Consider the following 21058-nt stretch of genomic DNA (forward strand, 5'->3'; position numbering starts at 1 on the left):
TTGCTCTTAAAAATATAAGATTGTAGTTTAACGTAAAAAAAAAAATATCTTATATTAAATATATTTTTATATTAAATGTAAAAGAAATTAGAATATCTTATATTAAATATATTTTTATATTAAATGTAAAAGAAATTAGAATATCTTATATTAAATATATTTTTATATGAAATGTAAAAGAAATTAGGCTCTTTTTTGATATATTTTGATCTTATCTTTTGCTGATTTATTTCTTAATGAATAATAGAATAAACAGAAAAAAGTGTTTTATAGATAAAAAATAAGAAAAAATACCAATGTAATAATTATTGACGATAAGCATAATAATTATAAACGATTATTATTAAAATTTCTAACTGTACAACTTGCAACTTCGTCCTTTGTACATGTGTCCTTTGTAATTTGCGAACTTCGTCCTTCGTACATCTTTGTTATTTAAAATTTTTCGACAAATAACACTGATTTCTGACTTATTCATCATCCTAGATAGAAATTATGATAGAATAACTTAAACAATGTCGAGAGAAAACTGCTCTTTTTTATAAACTGAAGATAAAAATTATTTTACTGACAAAGCAGTCTTTTCAAATCATTGAAGAATTCGAGATTTTGACATATAACGAGCACGATTTGTTGATATATCTTCACTACATGTAATTTTACCTTGAATTCCACCTAAAATCTCTTTTTCGATATAATAGCAATAAAATTCATTTCAATTTAAATTCAAACGGGAATATCCAGAGTTCTCCTGAGTAAATATATACGTCAAGCTCTAAATATTTTTTAGTGTAAGTTTGTGAAATATTTATGTAATATAAAAAAGAATATTTTATATTTTATAAGAATATTTTATATTTATATTAAATATATGAAAATAATTTTTTTACATCTCATCTGTTGCTGACTCATTTCTTAATAAATAATAAAATGAAAGTGAAACAGGAAATTTCTTTATAGATAGAATAAAAAAATATGAATGGCATAATAATTATAAACTGCATTAATAAATTAAAATTCATTAAAATTCTGCATTAAAATTCATAACTGTATAATTTGCAAATATAATATTACTTCATTATTGTGTGTTTATAAAATTTTTTTTTAATGCTTCTTTTCTTTATTACATTTTATTTGAAAATATATTGCATTATTATGAATATTATTTTTATTTAATTTTAAATGTATATGAAGCAAAACATGTTAAAACTTAAAATATCTTTGTAACTTCAATATAAATATACAAAATTTCTAAAAGAAATATTTATTTTAAATGGATAAATAATAATGTGAGAAAGACTTCTTTGATTCATTTTTTATTAAGGAATAACATTATATAATCGTAAATCATGATACCCTATATCACCTAATTACTAACCTACTGTAAGGATAAAATAAAATTTTTTTTTGCTCTGTTATATTCAAACATAATTTTAAAAAAACTCCATTATAATTATCTTCTGAAATTTATAATATTAAAATGAACAATTTATGTTTTATAGGCACCAACTTTGGCTGCTTTAATCATAAAATCAAGTTTCAGACTTTCATTTAATTCGGTGAAAGTTTCCGATAGTATCACATCAGTCATCTGACTCAATGCAAATTGAAAGCAAAATTCCTCTAAACCCTAAAATTATATGCATTATTACATACGTACATATAAATAAATTACGTTTAACGAATTATAAAAATTATAAAAATGATATAAATTATAAATCACCTTTACATTATTTTCAATTGCTTTTGCATAACAAAGAGCTACATTTGACACAGTAATATTTTCGCTTATTATTTCAATGCATTTTTCTTCAAGCTTTGTCTCATTATACTCATCACATAACTCTAAGAGTTCTGTAAGAAATTATTGCATTAATCACGAATTACAAGAGGAATTCAATTTAATATTTTATTAAAACTCACCGAATGATTCCTCCAAAGTTAAGTAATCGACCATATCGGTATATAAATATTTCAAGAAAGCTTTATACACATTGTAGGAGAATTGATCGTGCTCAATGATATTATGAACATATGTAAACATATGTTTATATGTATGGAACAAAATAAATTTAAAAAACTTTGAATAAAAATATAATTAGCTTCTTACCTTTGATTATTTTCTGCCCAATTATTTTGGAACAGTTTTCTAAAGTACTCACAACGAATTTTCAGAATAGTTCTGTGAACGTAGAGAAGTTGTTCCCCAATTTTTATCGTAAGATCGCTTGTCGACTACATCAACATAGAAAAATAGAAATAAAATTTTGTTTATAATTTATTTTTTATGATTGCATACAATATTAAATCTTAATGAAAGCATTGCGTATGGAAAAAGATATGAGATAGAAAATGAAACGTACAAGATCGTTGAATGCTGCTCTCAGGTATTCCAATATGTTTGATTTTTCGTTTGTACTATCATGAATGATGTGTGGTATTTTATATTTGAATATGTCATATATGTTGGAATATTGGGTTCTAACAGGCTTCCAAATTATTTGGTAACAAAAAGGATGACCCCATACATAGACATGTCCAATCTTGTTAATGGCGACACTTTTATCATCTTGAGCGGCAATGTCGGATATCTGTCCCATTACAGGCACATACAACTAACAATATATGTTTAAAATTTTTTTTTCTATTTTTCATTTTATTTATCACGATTAGATAAATTAAACGGATTACCATAACAGGTTTTATTTCCCGTTCTGTCTTTTTACCATGTCCTAACTGTCCTTTACTGTTACTACCCCACGAATAGATTTTTCCCTCAGAATTGAGCGCCAATGAATGCTCCAATCCACAAACTACTTTAACTGAAACATCAATACCATTAATCAGCAATTATTGTTGACATTTATAGAATTGTGCTTACATTGTGCTAACATTTTTATGAACGTCACAACAATATTAAAATATAAATATTACCTATTGTGACATCTCTCAATGAAGTGATTAAACATGGATCGTCACATGGATGGTCCCCTGTTGAGTTTATTCCTAATTGGCCATAAACATTTACGCCCCAACTATACAATTTACCATCTTTGCTAAGTGCCATGACGAAAGATGAACCACAAGCAATATGGACAATCTCCTTTTCCATTTTGTATTCGATTTGTACTCGATTTGGTGTACCGTAATAAATTCTTGATCTATTCTTAATGTCTCCCCAAGTATATATCTAAATTATAAACACTTATTCAACAAATAAACCAAAAACTACCATAATTTCTATACTTCAGTTATTATTTACTTCTCCATCGAATGTCAAAGCAAGACAAATGTAACTGTTGCATACAATATGTCTGATCTGTAATTTGAAATTAAATCGATCCTTCACATCCATTTTAAACGGCGTGTACGTTACGCATATGTTTCTCAATGCTTTTTCCAATCTATATATCTTGTTATTTCAAAAAATATTACTTATATTAAAAAAAAAGTTATATTATATTGTAGTAAAAAAAAATTAGTCATGTAAGAAAAATTTATTTATATCTTTTTAACTTTATCATGAATAAGGTTTATTATGAAATATGAAATATGAATGCAGAAATATGAAATATGAATGAAATTAAAAAAAAATAAAAGAATAAAAAATATAAATGCATTTCTTATAAAAATAAATATATAAAATATATTTATTTATAGACATTTTTAAGTATGTCTAAACTTCAATTGAAAATATTTTAACTATAATATATATTTTACCATACCCCTCCTTCCACCGTAACTGCAAAGATAGTTTTTGCATCAATACTGCAGCAAAAGGTGTTTATATTTTTCTTATATAATGTTTTTATTTCTTCTGGTTGGAAATAATCATTATCTAATCCCAATCCATCATCGTAATTGGTACCGAAGCTATATACCATTCCATCCTTAGTCATAATTAGAGCTGAATCTAGTTTAATATATCAAAACACAAATAACAATTCTGCAAAAGAAATAATAAGAATAATAAGAATAGTAAAAAATTACCACCTTCAAATGCCATAATCATATCAATTTGTGAGACAAATTCTTTATCCAGGAAGTAAAAGTTTTCCCACTTTTTAAGAACCGAATATCTACAGGTGGCAGGATAGCTTTGCGAATACATCCTTTCTTTTCTTTGTTTATTTCTGCCAATATCAAGTAATATTAATTATTTTACAATAAATTAATTTTAAGTATTATTATAAGTATTATTAATTATTTTACAATAAATTAATTTTAAGTACGTGTGATTAAAAGACATATGTAAAATTATTTTTACATAATTGTTTAGTAATGACATATACCCTTTAGCTTTAGAGAAAAAAAAGAATAAAAACAAAATGTCAAACTTTCTGATACATAAAATAAAAAATCAAACTTACTGCTCTTCGTGAATATTTCTTGGCTGTGTTCACTGTCAGCAAAAATGAACTCAACAATTGAACATACGCGGATTTAATAGGTAACCATGGCAGTGACTGTCTCTCTCTCTCTCTCTCTCTCTCTCTCTCTCTCTCTCCCCCCGCCCCAACTTATTAAAAAGAAGAAGACATTTAATTCCTACTTAGTCCTTAGCTGCTCAGTGAGCGATTGTGCTTCTGGATATATCCAATATGTTTTCCTTGTTCCGTGAAAGGTAACAAAGAATAATTAATTTTTTTATTACTAATTATTTAATACTAATTATTTTATTTAATGTGAAAAACATTTCATATTAAATATATAAAAATATTTTTTGACATTTCATGCTGATTCATTTCTTAATGAATAATAGAATAAAGGAAGGAAAAGTTTTTTTACAAATAGAATAAAAACATATTAATGGCATAATTATAAATTGTATTATTATTAAAATTCATGATTGTACACTTGCAAATATAATATTACTTCATTATTGTTTTATAAAATTTTTTCATGTTTTTATTACTTCACTTTTATCGTGGTTCTATTTCAAAATATATCGCATTATTACAACTTCCTATATATTTTTGCTTAATTTTTATTTTAAATACTAATCTATATGGTTTACCTTAAACGTTATATATAGCTTATTTCAAATACTAAATGTATATGGCTTATGGCTTAATGTATACTTATTGTTATAAAATCTTCATTACTTTGATGTAAAAATAAAAAATTTCTGAAAAAAATGTTCAGCTAGATAAATAATAAAGTAGTAAAGATATTTTTGACTCATTTTTCACTAAGGAATAACGTTATGTAATTCATAAATTACAATACATAACTATTATTATATATTTCTATACTATTATATATTTCTCTGCTGTAATTTTTAATTTTCAACAACCATTTAATCAAGGCTCCCAAGCGTCGGTTGTTTTCCATATAAAATCAAGTAGCAGTCCTTTACTTAAGTTGATCAAAGTTCCCGATTTTATTATATCAGACATCTGACCCGATGAAAATTGAACACAATATTCCACCAGATACTACAATTACATGCACATATGTGCGTACATATAAATAAATAGTAATTAGCGAATTATAAACATTATAAAAATGATATTATAAATTATAATAGTCACCTCTGCATTACATTCGGTTGCTTTTGCAAAACAAAGGACTACATTTGACACATTGATATTTTTCTCTATCATTTGCATGCACTTTATCTCAAGAGTTTTCTCAGTATATTTATTACACAATTTTAAAAGTTCTGTAACAAACCATTGCATTAATCGCGAATTAATAATTCATTTTAGCATTATTTAAACTTACCGAATGTCTCCTCCAAAGATAAATGATCGACCACATCAGTATAAAAATATTTCAAGAAAACTTTATATACATTGTAAGGGAAGTCATTGCATTTAACGGTATTATTATGAAACATAAAGAAAGTTTTTTAAATTTCTTATTACATATATATATATATATATATATATATATATATATATATGTATATTTACATATAACTCTGAATAAAAATATATTTAACTTTCTTACTTTTCCCTAGCTTCTCTCCAATCATGTTGAAGCATGTTTTTAAAATAATCACAACGAATCAGAATAGCTTTATGAACGTGAATATGTTTTCCCTCGACTTCTATTGTAAAATCGCTCGTCGACTGCATCGACAAAAAAAAAGGACAAAAATAATTTTTAATTTGTTTCTTATAATTGCATATAATATTAAATATTAATATGAGCATTTATCGAATAAAGTCGAAAAGAAGACATGCTGTTTAAAAGTTTATAATATTTATTCAATTAAACAGTTCCTTTTCTCTTTTTTCTTTCTCTTCTTAATATTTTGAATTATTTTGTTTTATATCTTATGAAGACAAAAGTTGCATGTAGAATAAAAAGATGCGTGACAGAAAACGGAAGATATACCTGATCATCGAATATTGTTTCCAGATGTTTCAATAAGTTTGATCTTTCTCTTATACCATGATAAATGATGTGTGGCATTTCATATTTGAATATGTTATGTATATTCGAACATTCAATTCTAATAGGTTTCCAAATAAGCAAGTGAGAATGACCCCATACATATACACTTCCGAGCTTGTTGACGGCTGCACTCACTTTATGTTGAGCGGCAATGTCGGATATAATTCCCATTGTTTTTCCATTTGCAGTCCATTTCAACTAAACGACATATGTTTTAATTTTCTCTCTATTTTTCATTTCCTTTATCGTGATTAAATAAATCATGATAAAGGAAATGAAAAATAGAGAGAAAATTATGATTAATTAAGTTAAACGATTACCTTAGTAGGTTCCTTTTTTACGGAACATTCTCTATCGTATCCTAACTGTCCTTCGTGGTTACTACCCCATGAGTATATATGTCCCTTGGAAGTGAGAGCCAATGAATGCTCCGATCCACAAACTATTTTATCTGAAACATGACAGATATAATCATTAGTTAAAAATTATTGTTGGTATTTATTGAATGCTGCGCTTAACATTTTTCCAAACGTCATAACAACGTAATTAAAAACAAATATTACCTATGTGGACATTTTCCAATGAAGTTATTAAACATGGATACAAGTCGTTTTCTGAGCTTATCCCTAATTGGCCATAAGTGTTTGTACCCCAACTATACAATTTACCATCATTGGTAAGTGCCATTACGAACGACATATCACAAGCAATCTGAATAATTTTCATCTTTTTCAATCCTGTCACTTGACATGGGTTCACTTGACATTGATCTGGTAAGCTTTTCTTTGTAAAGTTAACGCTTCCCCAGACATATATCTATAAATTAAAAAGAATTGTTCAACAAATTAAGACATCATTAAGATATCATTAATTTCTATACTTTGATTATTATTTACTTTTCCGCTGTCTGTCAAAGCAAGAGAATTGTAATTGTTGCTTGCAATATCTATAATGCGTTTCCCTCTTAAACTATCCATTTTAGCAGGAAGGTATGTGGTTGCAAGTGAATCCAATTTTCCCAATCTACAGTTGTCATTATAACCCCAGGAATATACCTTCAAAAAATATTACTTATATTTGAAAAAATTATTAGTTATTAAAAAAAATTAGTTATATAGGAAAAATGTTTTCGCTCACTACTCATTTAATTCCAAGAATAAAAAAATTATATTTTCCTATTAATCATTTTTAACTATTTCAATTGAGAATATTTTAATTGTAATATATATTTTATCATACCTCTCCCTCTTCCGTAAGTGCAAAGATACATTTTGCATCAGTACTACTATAAAAGGTTTTTATATTTTTACACACAATGCATCTACTTTTTCTGGTTTTTCTGGTTTTCTGTCATTAGCAAGATTCTCTGATAATCCCAATATACCATGAACATTGACACCCATACTATATACCATATCATCCTTATTCTTTATTAAAGCTGACTCTAATATAAAAAAAAAATAATATAAAAATATAAATAATAAAATAACATATAATAACATATAACAATAAAATAAAAACACATAATTTTACAGATGAATTAATAAAACTAATAAGATAATTACGAGTGCCAAATGCCATAATCATATGTATTTGTGATGTAAATTCTGCTTCCAACAAGCAACACATTTCCCATTCTTCGACATGTAGGCCTGTACAGTTCGTAGGATAGCTTTGCGAATACATACTTTCCTTTTCTTGTTTATTTCTGCAAATAATAATATCAATTAATAATATTAATGTCAATGTTTCTACTTTTTCTGGTTGAATGTAATCCTTATCTATTCCCAATTAATCATTGTAATTGATACCCAAGCCATATTGTCAAGTGTGTAATATTAATTATTTTACAACAAATTAATTTTATCTTAAGTATTTTTTGTCATTCTTAATTTCGATTCCACGTTAATAGATATGCATGATATAATTCTAACAATATATATTCTGTATAGAAAAAGAGAGTTTAAAAAAAGAAAAACGAGCTTTATTGATATGATAGATAAAATGAAAAATCAAACTTACTCTTCTTCATTAATATTGACGCAATGACGCCATAAAGAAATCAGCGAGGATAACATGTTTAACATTGTTAATATGAATAAAGGATAACGTTAAAGATTTCAAGAAAAAGACATGTTATAATCACACCCACAAACTTCTATGACTGCACTCGAAAATACTCCTAGCAACCCCCGGGGTGATGGGAAAAAATAGTAGAGTGGGGAAGAAATAGTAAAGTGACTCTCTGGTTGAGTTTCACCATTTCCGGGTGAAACTCAACCAGAGAGTCACTTTACTATTTCTTCCCCAATCAATATTTCTAAACACCCATCAGATTCAAAGTTTTATTTCGTTTTTTAATTTTGTATGTATCTCGGCAACGAATCGATTTTTCGGAAAAAATGTTCTGATACAAAAGTAATTAAGGACACTGAATATTATCTATGGAATAACTCAAAACTAATGCTTCTAATTCAAAAGGAGGATATCATAGTTGGTAATATGATAATATGGAAAAGCACATTCAATATTCCTCATGGTGACTAAAGTATGTATCCATATCTTTTTCAATTTTGATCTTTTTCCATCTCCAACGATTTTTGAAAAAAAATGTGATGAACTATTTATTAGACTGATTCTGTATATGTACCCACTGCTTTTATGTTATATATTTACGTGGCGTTCGCGTATTGCTTAGCGTTATTATGTGATAAAGACTTCTTTGATTCATTTTTTATTAAGGAATAACATTATATAATTGTAAATCATGATATCCTATATCATCTAATTACTAACCTACTGTAAGGATAAAATAAAATTTTTTTTTGCTCATTAAATCTGTTATATTCAAACATAATTTTAAAAAAACTCCATTATAATTCTCTTCTGAAATTTATAATATTAAAATGAACAATTTATGTTTTATAGGCACCAGCTTTGGCTGCTTTAATCATAAAATCAAGTTTCAGACTTTCATTTAAATCGGTGAAAGTTTCCGATAGTATCACATCAGTCATCTGACTCAACGCAAATTGAAAGCAAAATTCCTCTAAATCCTAAAATTACATGTATTATTACATACGTACATATAAATAAATTACGTTTAACGAATTATAAAAATTATAAAAATGATATTATAAATTATAAATCACCTTTACATTATTTTCAATTGCTTTTGCATAACAAAAAGCTACATTTGACACAGTAATATTTTCTCCTATTATTTCAATGCATTTTTCTTCAAGCTTTGTCTCATTATACTCATCACATAACTTTAAGAGTTCTGTAAGAAATTATTGCATTAATCACGAATTACAAGAGGAATTCAATTTAATATTTTATTAAAACTCACCGAATATTTCCTCCAAAGTTAAGTGATCGACCACATCGGTATATAAATATTTCAAGAAAGCTTTATACACATTGTAGGAGAATTGATCGTGCTCAATGATACTATAAACATATGTAAACATATGTATGGAACAAAATAAATTTAAAAAACTTTGAATAAAAATATAATTAGCTTCTTACCTTTGATTATTTTCTGCCCAATTATTTTGGAACATTTTTCTAAAGTATTCACAACGAATTTTCAGAATACTTTTGTGAACGTAGAGAAGTTGTTCCCCAATTTTTATCGTAAGATCGCTTGTCGACTACATCAACATAGAAAAATAGAAATAAAATTTTGTTTATATAATTTTGTTTATAATTTATTTTTTATGATTGCATACAATATTAAATCTTAATGAAAGCATTGCGTATGGAAAAAGATATGAGATAGAAAATGAAACGTACAAGATCGTTGAATGCTGCTCTCAGGTATTCCAATATGTTTGATTTTTCGTTTGTACTATCATGAATGATGTATGGTATTTTATATCTGAATATGTCATAGATGTTGGAATATTGGGTTCTAACAGGCTCCCAAATTATTTGGTAACAAACACGATGACCCCATACATAGACATGTCCAATCTTGTTAATGGCGACACTTTTATCATCTTGAGCGGCAATGTCGGATATCTTTCCCATTATAGGCGCACACAACTAACAATATATGTTTAAAATTTTTTGTCTATTTTTCATTTTATTTATCACGATTAGATAAATTTAACGGATTACCATAACAGGTTTTATTTCCCGTTCTGTCTTTTTACCATGTCCTAACTGTCCTTTACTGTTACTACCCCACGAATAGATTTTTCCTTCAGAATTGAGCGCCAATGAATGTTCCAATCCACAAACTACTTTAACTGAAACATCAATATCATTAATCAGCAATTATTGTTGACATTTATAGAATTGTGCTTAACATTTTTATGAATGTCACAACAATATTAAAAATAAATATTACCTATTGTGACATGTATTAATGAAGTGATTAAACATGGATCATAGTTCTCTTTTGTTGAGTTTATTCCTAATTGACCATAATTATTTAGGCCCCAACTATACAATTTACCATCTTTGTTAAGTGCCATGGCGAAAGACGAACCACAAGCAATATGAATAATATCGAAATTTACTTGATATGGTGTACTTACAATGTCATAATAGCTTGAACTATACTTAATGTTCCCCCAAGTATATATCTAAATTATAAACAATTATTCAACAAATAAACCAAAAACTATCATAATTTCTATACTTTAGTTATTATTTACTTTTCCACTGTCTGTCAAAGCAAGACAAATGTAATTGTTGCATGCAATATCTGTAATGTGTTCCCCAGTTAACCTAGTACTTAAACTATTTATTTGAGCAGGCATGTATATTTTTGTTTTCACTTCCAATTCTGGTCTTCCCAATCTACAGTTTTCATTAGAGCCCCAGGAATACACCTTCAAAAAATATTACTTATATTTAAAAAAAATTATTGTAAAAAAATTAATTATATAAGAAAATTTTTTTTATATCTTTTTAGAAATCATATTACAAATAAGATACCTGTTGTAAAATATGAATGCATTGAAATTAAAAATATTAAAATATGAATACATTGAAATTAAAAATAGTAAAATAATATATAAATACATGCATTATTATAAAGATAAATACATAAAATATATTAATGACTAAATAATGGCTTGTAAATATATAAAGTGTAAGAAATTAAATATAGTAATTCATATCCTTTTGTGTTAAATTATAATACTTATACATTCATTTATTACATTCATACACAAATTTAATTCATTTAATCCATGAATGCAAAAATCATATTTATTCAGTTTAATCATTTGTTTCTTTAAAATTCAATTGAGAAATATCTTAACTAATATATATTTTACCATACCTCTCCTTCCTCCGTAACTGCAAAGATAGATTTTGCATCAATACTGCAGTAAAAGGTTTTTATATTTATCTTACATAATGTTTTCATTTCTTTTAGTTGGATGTAATCCTTATCTAATCCCAATTCACCATCGTAATTCGTACCCAAGCTATATACCATTCCATTCTTAGTCATAATTAGAGCTGAATCTAGTTTAATATATCAAAACATAAATAACAATTCTGCAAAAGAAATAATAAGAATAATAAGAATAGTAAAAAATTACCATTGTCAAATCCCATAAACATATGAATTTGTGAGGTTATTTCGTTATCCAGGAGGTAAAAAACTTGCCACTTTTTAAGATCCGAATATCTACAGGTGGCAGGATAGCTTTGCGAATACATCCTTTCTTTTCTTTGTTTATTTCTACCAATATCAAGTAATATTAATTATTTTACAATAAATTAATTTTAAGTACGTGTGATTAAAAGACATATGTAATATTATTTTTACATAATTGTTTAGTAATGACATATATCCTTTAGCTTTAGAGAAAAAAAAGAATAAAAACAAAATGTCAAACTTTCTGATACATAAAATAAAAAATCAAACTTACTGCTCTTCGTGAATATTTCTTGGCTGTGTTCACTGTCAGCAGAGAGAAGACTGAGAAGGGTCATGCTGCCCTTTTTCAGGGAACGCTTTTTTCCCGCCATAAAGTGGCGCTAACTGGATCAATTTTACAACCGGCGGTACTACGTGGCCGGATCCACTTTTCGCTGCCACGGTAAAACGACCGATTGGTTCATGTCCGTGCTAGATCCATAATTGTGAATCTCAAAAGTACGAAACATATCATACATTTATTAATTTTTATTACATATTATTAACAGCGCGTGATCTTTTTTCACTTTAGCATATATTATAAAGTAATATATATGTATATGCGTGTATAATATATATAAAATTAAAATGCTTATTTTATTTCACATAAAATTTAATTTTTTAATAATTTTAATAAAAGTATTTTAAAATATATATGTGTATGTTACTCCAATAATAAATATTACCAAAATGAAAAAAAGATCATACGCAATAATATTTTGTACTCTGATTGAGAGGGAAGTACTCTGGTTTCACCATTTCCGGTTAAACTTAATCGGCCGATTAACTCACTCTTTGTCTTCTTCTAACTATGCCTTTAGAGAAAGATAGAGGGTGAAATAAGATTATATGTATTTAAAAATTATATATGTATTAAAAATAAATGTACATTAATCATTAAATGGACGTTTATGAAAATTAAGTTAAAATATTTAACAACACGACAAGAAAACTGGCTAACTATATCTTGGTAAATGCATAAAGTAAAATATATGCATATGCCTCGTTCTCGTTTAAATTTTCGCGTATAATTAAAGAATTTTTAGGCATTACCATCCGCTGTGGCTCGGAGACGCTAGTTTTCTTATTTTGTTGTTTAATACATAACGAGCCTAATTCCTTTCGATTTAGTTTAATTCACGCATAACTGAAAAGATCGCGTTTCATTTTCCACAGTTATAAATAAATAGACGAGAGTGATATCGGTGTGGGGCTGAATAGCTCAGTGGTAAGAGCAGTCGCCCGGCAAGCGAAAGACTCGGGTTCGATTCCCGATTCAGCGACTTTCGCCCCGATATTGTTCTCATCTAGGTCTCTTCAGGAGGATAAAGAGGTTTTTATAGAATTCTCAAAAATGAGAATCTATATATCTTGGTAAATGCGCCAAGTAAAATATATGCATAGGCCTTGTTCTCGTTCAAATTTTTAGGCATTACCATTCGCTGTGGCGGATTATATTGGTAAGTGCCATTATGAACGACATACCACAATCAATATGAATAACGTTCTCCTTTTCCAATTTTCCTACTGGATATGGTTGAGCTTGTAAAACATGATTTGTAACCTTTCCTTCTTCTGTAAGTGCGTAGAAACATACTTCATCACGACTAGAGTGAAACGATATTACATTTGTTTCACATAATGCCTCCACTTTTACGGGTTTTACGTACTGGTCTTTAATTGGTAATCCCAATCTCCCATTACAATTTTTTCCAACTCCATATACCATATTATTAGTCATCTTTATTAAAGCTGAATCTAGTTGATAAACATAAATAATATAAAAACAAAATTAATAATTAAATAATAATTTTACAAATCAATTAATAAGAATAGATTATTACCAGAGTCAAATACCATTATGATATTTATTTTTGACATAAATTCTTCTTCTAAGTAACATATTTGCCATTTTTCTAGGTATTCATAGTCCATAGGATATTGCGAATACGTCCTTTTCTTGCTTGGTTCATTTCTTCCCATAATAATATCAATTAGTAATATTAATGTCAAATAATATTAATTATTTAACAACAAATTTATTTTATCTTAAATATTTTTATGTCATTCCGTTAATTTCGATTTCACATTAATAGATAGCCGTGATATTATTTTGATATAAATGTAACAATATATATTTTTTACAGAAAAAGAGAATTTAAAAACGAGAATCGAATTTTATTGATAGATAAAATGAGAAATCAAACTTAATGTTCTGCATTTGTATCCCTCCAATAATGACGCAATAAAGAAGTCAGCGATCTTAACGTTCTAAACATGATAACGTTGTTAAAAGATAACGTTAAAAATTTTAAAATGGTATATATAAGACGTAATAAGTATTACACCGTACATATGCGAGGAATTTCCTATTCTATTTCTCCTTTTTATTTATATATTTGTCGTGAGAATACAAAGTCAAAAAAAACACACATAAGAGCGCACGCGCTATTTCACGTCCGTTATTTTGATTTTATATTCTCACAATAAATAAAAATATGAACAAAAAGAAAGAGAATTAAAGAAAAAGAAAAATGCGATAATATGAATAAAAATATAGATAGGTAATTAGACAGATAAAATAGATAGATAGGTAAATAGATAGCTAAAGAAAGAGGGGGGGGGGGGAGAGAGAGAATAATTTTGTTTTAAATAAATTTCCTTATTTTGAGAATATGCATTTTAACATATTGCGATCTATTCGTTGACATATATCTTGACTAGATGTAAATATCTTACCTTTTTTAGCGATACTAGTAATAAAATTCAATTGAATTCACGTATGTTTAATTATATTTTTATTTTCTCTTATTACATAAATCTTCGCAGTGTAATTTTAATATTTCTACACCATCTCTTTCGATTTAGAATGCATCATTATTCGTCGTTCACAATTTCGAGAAGGAAGGAAAGTTAGAACTAATGTAGAACTAATGTAGAACTAATGTTTTAGTTTAATGTCAATAACCGCACGATTTCGATTACACCAAAATTCATTCAATATTAAAAGATTGTATTATCGTGGATTTTTATTATATACACTCGTGTTTTCGCCTACCTATAACACAATAAGATGTTGTAAAATATAAAATACAAATACGAGAATAAATTAATGAGATTCATGCAACAGACTCCTCTCGGGAAAAGATCGAAAGAAGATCTTTGTTTCTCGAAAGATCGCAGATTCAAAAGCCAACAGAAACATTCAAAGTATTCGAACGATCTCTGAGATTCAATTCTTAAATTCATTCGCAAGAGAAATATATCCATAAATTCTGCTCTTACATGCAAGGTGTAAGTTGATTGACTTGACACATGGCTTCTAGCCAGTTAACTTATACATTTCTCGCAAAAATAGAATTTGCGTATATCTTGCGAATGAATTCAAGAATCGGGACTTTGGTCATTAACAGAAATCACTTAACAACATCAACACATACGATCAAACGAGTACTCTGTCCAGAGTTGAGTCAATCGACTACGAGAAAAAAGATTTGACGCAGCGATTCCCTGCCGAGTCGCCCTTTGAACTTTGTTCACCTTTCGAGGCCGGGAATCTTCCCGTTTAAACGGCACCGGAAGCGAGCGAATTCGCTGGAGAACCGAAAATCCTGGTGAAGAGAACGGTACGATCATGCTTGTCGTAGATCAGGTAGATGAATGGATGATTGGCGTTGAAGATGGCGAGCTCGGTGGGTCGGCTGGAGCGAAAGGTGAAGATCGCGGTGGCCGCGGCCGCAGTGGTTCCTTCCTCAGTGACTTCAATGCGCGCTCGATGAATGGCATCGCCGAGATGTAGGCTCGGCTTGCCAAAGTCAGCGACAAAGCCGCGCAAATCAGCTGCTCCGGGTGACAGCAGTTCCCCGGCATTCAGAGCGTATAACAGTTGATTTTATATTCTCTAAACTAAATCAGCTGCAGCTCTCGTTCGATCTAGAAATCGAACATGCAATCGCGTAGCTTCCTAGAATTTGTGATTTAAAATTTATTGACGACTTTGTACTCATAATCCGTGGATTCGTTTATCTGTAACAAAAAAAACATTAGGGATAAGAAAATTGTTCATGTAAGAAATTTCTCAAAGAAATGAGTGTTGCTAAAAGCTTGACATTTATATCACTCGAGTTTATTGACATAATTAAAGAATATTTTTGGTTTCAAGATAATAAATAAAATCGAGTATTTGCATAAATAGGACTGTTAATTTTCGAAAGATAAATATCTAGAAAATCTAGAACTGTGTTACTTTCTTCTCTAAAATTGTGAAGTATATTTCGCATTCAAATTATTTATTTATTTTATATTCAAGTAATTCGCAATTAAATCAGTCTATACGATATATCTCGATCTCTCTTTAGATATACATTACAACAAAACAAATTTCATAGCTTCTTAAGTGAGAATTTTATATTATTCAGTTTATTTCTTTAATTTAATTAATTTTTAATTTAATAATGATATATTAATTATATATAATAATTATATGTAATAAATAATTTAAGTTAAGTAGTTAAAAAAAATATTAATTTATAAAGTTAAAGATAATGTAATATATAATTTTTATTATTTTAAATTGTAATTAATTTTTATTATTTATCTTTGTCTGTATATATTAATTTTAAAGTCTATAACATTTTTAATTAGTTCATATTTATTGGACTTAAGGATTATATCTGAATAACTAATATTCAGTTTTAATTCAATTAATATAGAATCTTTTATTTTATAATATTAAAATTAAGAATTAAAACATTTCGTCGCAAAACGATAAAGTCGTGAAGTCATCTAGGGACACTTCTTTTTGTATATTTAAAACTTTAAGAATATTTTTAATTTTTAAGAAAATAAATATAAAGTAAAATCTCTTTTCACAAATAGAATTTTTAATTTTCAAGAGATGATAAATTTTTGAAAGTGTATTACTCTAAAACTATTAAATTATTTTATCCTCGAATTATTTATTTAATTATTTATTAATTTCACATACAATATATTCATAATTAATTCAATCCACGATATCTTAATTTTACAATAATAGTCTATCTAATTTTTGTAGTTTGCCTAAGCAAAAAGCTCACATTATTCAATTTTGTTGTGTCCGATTAAGGACATTTTGTCGCAATGACACATTCTAAAATCGTCCAAGGACTCCTGCCATATATTTAATTACAATCTCGGGGATCCGGAGATATTGATATAACGATAAATCGCGTGCGATTCGTCTTGATTTCACCTCGCGCGGTGGACGATTACGCAATTTGACAGAATCTGCTGGAATTGCTCACCTGGGAACGCAACCGATTGAGCGATTTTTCGAAAGCGCAACAACATTGCACGTCAACATTGGACAACTATTCGAAAATACGAAGGGCCCGTTTAAAGGAGCTCTCGGTTGTGCCACGGGCCGTGAAATACGCTAAGCTCATAGATGTTATGTAAGCTCAAGAAGATATTATCCTTCGACTCAATTAGAGCTGTCCAGCGCAAAGTCGAAGCAGGCGTCTTTCAGCGACATCTTGGACGTCGGGTCCATCATCGTAGAAACATCGTTTTCCGTTAGACGTTGCGCTGAAATCATGCTGATTGCCCGCGACAGCAACAGTGTCACCTGAAAAACAGGAAAAATAGTGTAAGAAATGACTATTAAAAAGTCAAAATGTTTAGAATATTTTAACATAAGATGTTTTATATAATTTTATTATATATAAATAATATTATTATAAATAATAATATCAGTATATAAATAATATTATTATAAATAATAATATCAGTATGTTTAATCACTTTGTTGTCTCCGTGTTTCTCAATTTTCTTTCGCAACATATAAGCTTTCTAATTTTGCAAATATATTATTTCCTACATAAATATATGTTTCGATTTTGGGAAAATGAATGAAGAAAAATTATAGACAAAAATATATGTATATTAGATATGTTAATTTTTTTTATTTTTACGATTTATTTCTTATTCGACCGCTATTTATTTATTGAACACGTCTGTTGTCGAGAAATTAAGGAATTCCGTGCAAATAAAGCTCACATTATTCTCTCGTTTAAGTATTCGTATTTGAGAGGAAAAGACTTTCTCGCTCGGCAGAGAAAGCGGACGTGGAATCGTTTGATGCAAAACACGAGACAGCCTAGAAAAATATGTGGTCCACATATAAATATACAAAAAATGTAGACTACATATATATATAATTTTTTTCCGATACTTTGCAGCACAGTTTCGCACGCAACAGTGGTCTCTGATTTATGAGGATTTTTAGATCATGCGTATCACAATTATTATGTATCGAGAAACCGATTGCGACTGGATGCATAATCTTTTCGATCCGAATACAATCTAATAATTCAGAGAAAATTTACTCAAATCTTCAAGGACTTAAATTTCCGATTTATATCTGAATTTTCTAAAAATAAATGATAGAATTATATATCTCTTCTCTCTTCGCAATTGTATATCACGATTCATCCGGTATATTTTCTCTATTATTCGAAAAGTGATGCAACTGCACGCGAATCCCCTTTACAACTTCCTTCTTCAAGACAGTACTCTCAGCCCTGCACAATGCGTATGGCGAAATTGCGGCCGGATCGGAAATCGGGGGCTAGGAAACGAGAGAAAGTAGCTAGCACTGTATGTGATCATCATAGGGCATCCGGCTTTCTTGGCTGAAATTAACGCGTGACGAAGGTGGCATTTTCGAATAAAGATAGAATCGTCGCAATTGCATCTAGGCAGCGTGAAATTTCTGCTTGACAATTAATAGCAACGGTATGTAGCGTAATTACTGACGGCACGATAGCGTGGCCATCGTAAAAATTTTCTTCACTTTCTCGATAAAGTTGGGAGCTAGGATTAAAGTCAGAATAAAAATCGTCCCTCACAATTAAAATTAGAAATTTAAATTAGAATTGAAATCATTCGATAGAATCAGAAGAAAAATTAATTGAAATTGGGATTAAAAATAAGAAAAAATTGAAATTCTATTAACAGTTTGAATTCAAATTTGGTTTTAAATTAAATAATGAAAATTCATCGAAAGTTTAGTCATTTTCGTTTTTTATAAATTATTTAAAACATTTCAAGCAATTGGATAAAATTAATCTTTGTATATTTGTCTTTTCTTTAGTTTGTCACACGTTTTTCTCAGAATTTGCTTACAAGCAATATGTCGTTATCATTAATTTTATAACAACAAATCGTTCAAATTTGATAAAATTTATTAGAACAATTTTTTTAGAAATTTTATAATCATATATGAAATTCTTGTGGATATATAAATAATATTATTATCAATCATGATCGCATCTTGTGTGTATTAGATATCGATCGTGTTGAAATTAAAAATAGAATTAAAACCAGAATGAAAACAAGCTTGAGTGAATTAAAAGTGAAACGTGGAATCCGAAAAAAATCCGTTTGAATTAAAATTAACGAGCTCGACTTAAAATAGAGATAATTATGAATTAAAATTAAAAAATTCAAACTAGAAATGTCAAGTAAAAATTTGAGAGAATTAAAAGTTGATTTTTTTTATGAGATCTAAATTAAAATATCGCGGGAATCGCTACCGAATTCCTCGTTTGTATATCCTTTTTGTTTATATGATGATCACGTATCATGTACAATTCATGACAAGCTTGCTCACGAAGTAGTTTTTGCCTGTTTCATTCTTGGAAGCAAATTTTTCTTTTTTTTTACGAACGATTAAATAGCTCGATTAATTAATTACTTATTAAAAAATTTATGAATGGGCAATGCCATCGAAAATCAACAGTAGCTCTCTCTCTCTCTCTTTTTCTCTACAGAAACATTTAAAAATTTGATTAACTCATCACAATCATAACAGAAAAATTGTAATGTTAATGAATTGAAATTCTTCTATTATTAACTTAGGGATTAACGAATAACGTTCACGTGAAATTACAATCACATTTGATGTTAAATATATTTACATCGGTAATATTTACGAGTAGCTGTTAAGGAATTCTATTCTCTGATGATATCACCGCGTGTTTATAATAAAAAACTGTCCGATGTTTCACAATAAACACATGTATGATATTAATATGTTGTGAATATCTTTATTACATAAATTCCAATATGACATTGCTTCAGATAAAACGAGATAGAAATAATCAATGCTTAGGCATGATTGTTGAAACACGAGGAAGTTATTTTTCACACACTGAATTATCACTACGAATGTTTTATTTATGGAATCTTCGATTGATTTTACAGTCGATTTTTACATCAAAATAAAATACGTATGAACTAATAGTGGATTTAAAATTTATTCTATTAAAGAAATCTATAAACTTTATCTTATATGAATCTAAGTTTATAAACTTATTATTATAATAAACTTATTATTATAATAAAAAATCTATAAGCTTTGTCTTTTTTCTAAGGAAGATATTTCCAAAAATTTTTGGACATGAGAACCGACTATTTTAATTAAAAATATTTCTTTTTCAAATACGATAAAACACATTTTCAATCAATTTAGAAATTAAGACGAAGAGGCAAAAATATTCTCAATCTTTCAATAAGATTTATCGGGATTGAACTTGTATTGGAGCAATAGTCAGGAGGTCATTCTTCAAGGAAATGCAACAACATTGACATCTTTAAAAAGCGGTTCCCAACAACGCGAACAATATTCTATCGAATTTCGAAAATCATTTTGTCTCTTTGATGGAATGAAGTAGAAAAAACGCGAGTGGAACAGACGATACAGTGGCACTCACTGTGAAGAACGATATGGTTGGGCACTTCCTCGAAATTCCAGTGAATTGAGAGATCACAACGATGATATTCGTTGATCGATTATTACAGCACGTCCGAGTCTCGATCAAGAAGAAGAAGGACTGAAGGCTGCGACCATTAAAAGAAGAGAATGTCTGAAGTGGCCCCACTCTTTTCCCACTTTGTCACGTTTGAAGAACGTCACGACGTACACAACAAGCAATGTCCAGGATC

At 28.2% G+C, this 21058-nt stretch overlaps 2 protein-coding genes and 1 long non-coding RNA gene across 3 annotated transcripts; all 3 read right to left on the reverse strand.

Annotated features, from left to right (window-relative positions):
• Positions 1-1480: 1480 nt before the first annotated feature.
• Positions 1481-8641, reverse strand: LOC105247928 (RCC1 and BTB domain-containing protein 2). Its single transcript, XM_025406811.1, has 17 exons — positions 8428-8641; positions 7971-8113; positions 7645-7849; positions 7302-7460; positions 6969-7221; positions 6726-6856; positions 6346-6603; positions 5956-6077; positions 5728-5737; positions 3263-3412; positions 2935-3190; positions 2692-2822; positions 2364-2615; positions 2111-2235; positions 1924-2024; positions 1724-1854; positions 1481-1630 (listed from the first exon to the last, which is right to left on the reverse strand). The coding sequence occupies exons 4-17, from the start codon at positions 7380-7382 to the stop codon at positions 1490-1492; spliced, it is 2142 nt and encodes a 713-aa protein (XP_025262596.1). The 5' UTR covers positions 7383-7460; positions 7645-7849; positions 7971-8113; positions 8428-8641; the 3' UTR covers positions 1481-1489.
• A 614-nt stretch (positions 8642-9255) lies between these two features.
• Positions 9256-12389, reverse strand: LOC105247927 (RCC1 and BTB domain-containing protein 1-like). The gene is made up of 11 exons (XM_025406804.1): positions 12303-12389; positions 11970-12112; positions 11705-11892; positions 11073-11249; positions 10763-11000; positions 10531-10661; positions 10204-10455; positions 9937-10061; positions 9758-9858; positions 9558-9688; positions 9256-9461 (listed from the first exon to the last, which is right to left on the reverse strand). Exons 2-11 carry the CDS (start codon positions 12088-12090, stop codon positions 9321-9323), a joined length of 1605 nt encoding a protein of 534 aa, XP_025262589.1. The 5' UTR covers positions 12091-12112; positions 12303-12389; the 3' UTR covers positions 9256-9320.
• A 3279-nt stretch (positions 12390-15668) lies between these two features.
• On the reverse strand, positions 15669-20995 carry LOC105247926. Its single transcript, XR_888933.3, has 3 exons — positions 20827-20995; positions 17356-17678; positions 15669-16096 (listed from the first exon to the last, which is right to left on the reverse strand). It is a non-coding gene; the product is annotated as an uncharacterized LOC105247926 (long non-coding RNA).
• Between the last annotated feature and the right edge of the window lie 63 nt (positions 20996-21058).

This window comes from Camponotus floridanus, unplaced genomic scaffold (genome assembly GCF_003227725.1).
Source record: "Camponotus floridanus strain SB8 unplaced genomic scaffold, Cflo_v7.5 scaffold155, whole genome shotgun sequence".
In the NCBI taxonomy this organism is placed as follows: domain Eukaryota; kingdom Metazoa; phylum Arthropoda; class Insecta; order Hymenoptera; family Formicidae; genus Camponotus; species Camponotus floridanus.

Bases quoted from the DNA above. Each gene is read 5' to 3' on its own strand.
- LOC105247928 (XM_025406811.1), bottom strand. From the start codon at position 7,382: ATGGATAGTTTAAGAGGGAAACGCATTATAGATATTGCAAGCAACAAT. The intron at 2,236-2,363 runs GTACGTTTCATT...ATGTTGATGTAG, and splicing joins GAGCAGCATTCAACGATCTT to TCGACAAGCGATCTTACGAT. The intron at 1,631-1,723 runs GTGATTTATAAT...ATATAATTTTAG, and splicing joins CAATTGAAAATAATGTAAAG to GGTTTAGAGGAATTTTGCTT.
- LOC105247927 (XM_025406804.1), bottom strand. From the start codon at position 12,090: ATGTATTCGCAAAGCTATCCTGCCACCTGTAGATATTCGGATCTTAAA. The intron at 10,662-10,762 runs GTAATATTTATT...TTGATGTTTCAG, and splicing joins ATTAATACATGTCACAATAG to TTAAAGTAGTTTGTGGATTG. The intron at 9,689-9,757 runs GTGAGTTTTAAT...AATTTCTTACAG, and splicing joins AACTTTGGAGGAAATATTCG to AACTCTTAAAGTTATGTGAT.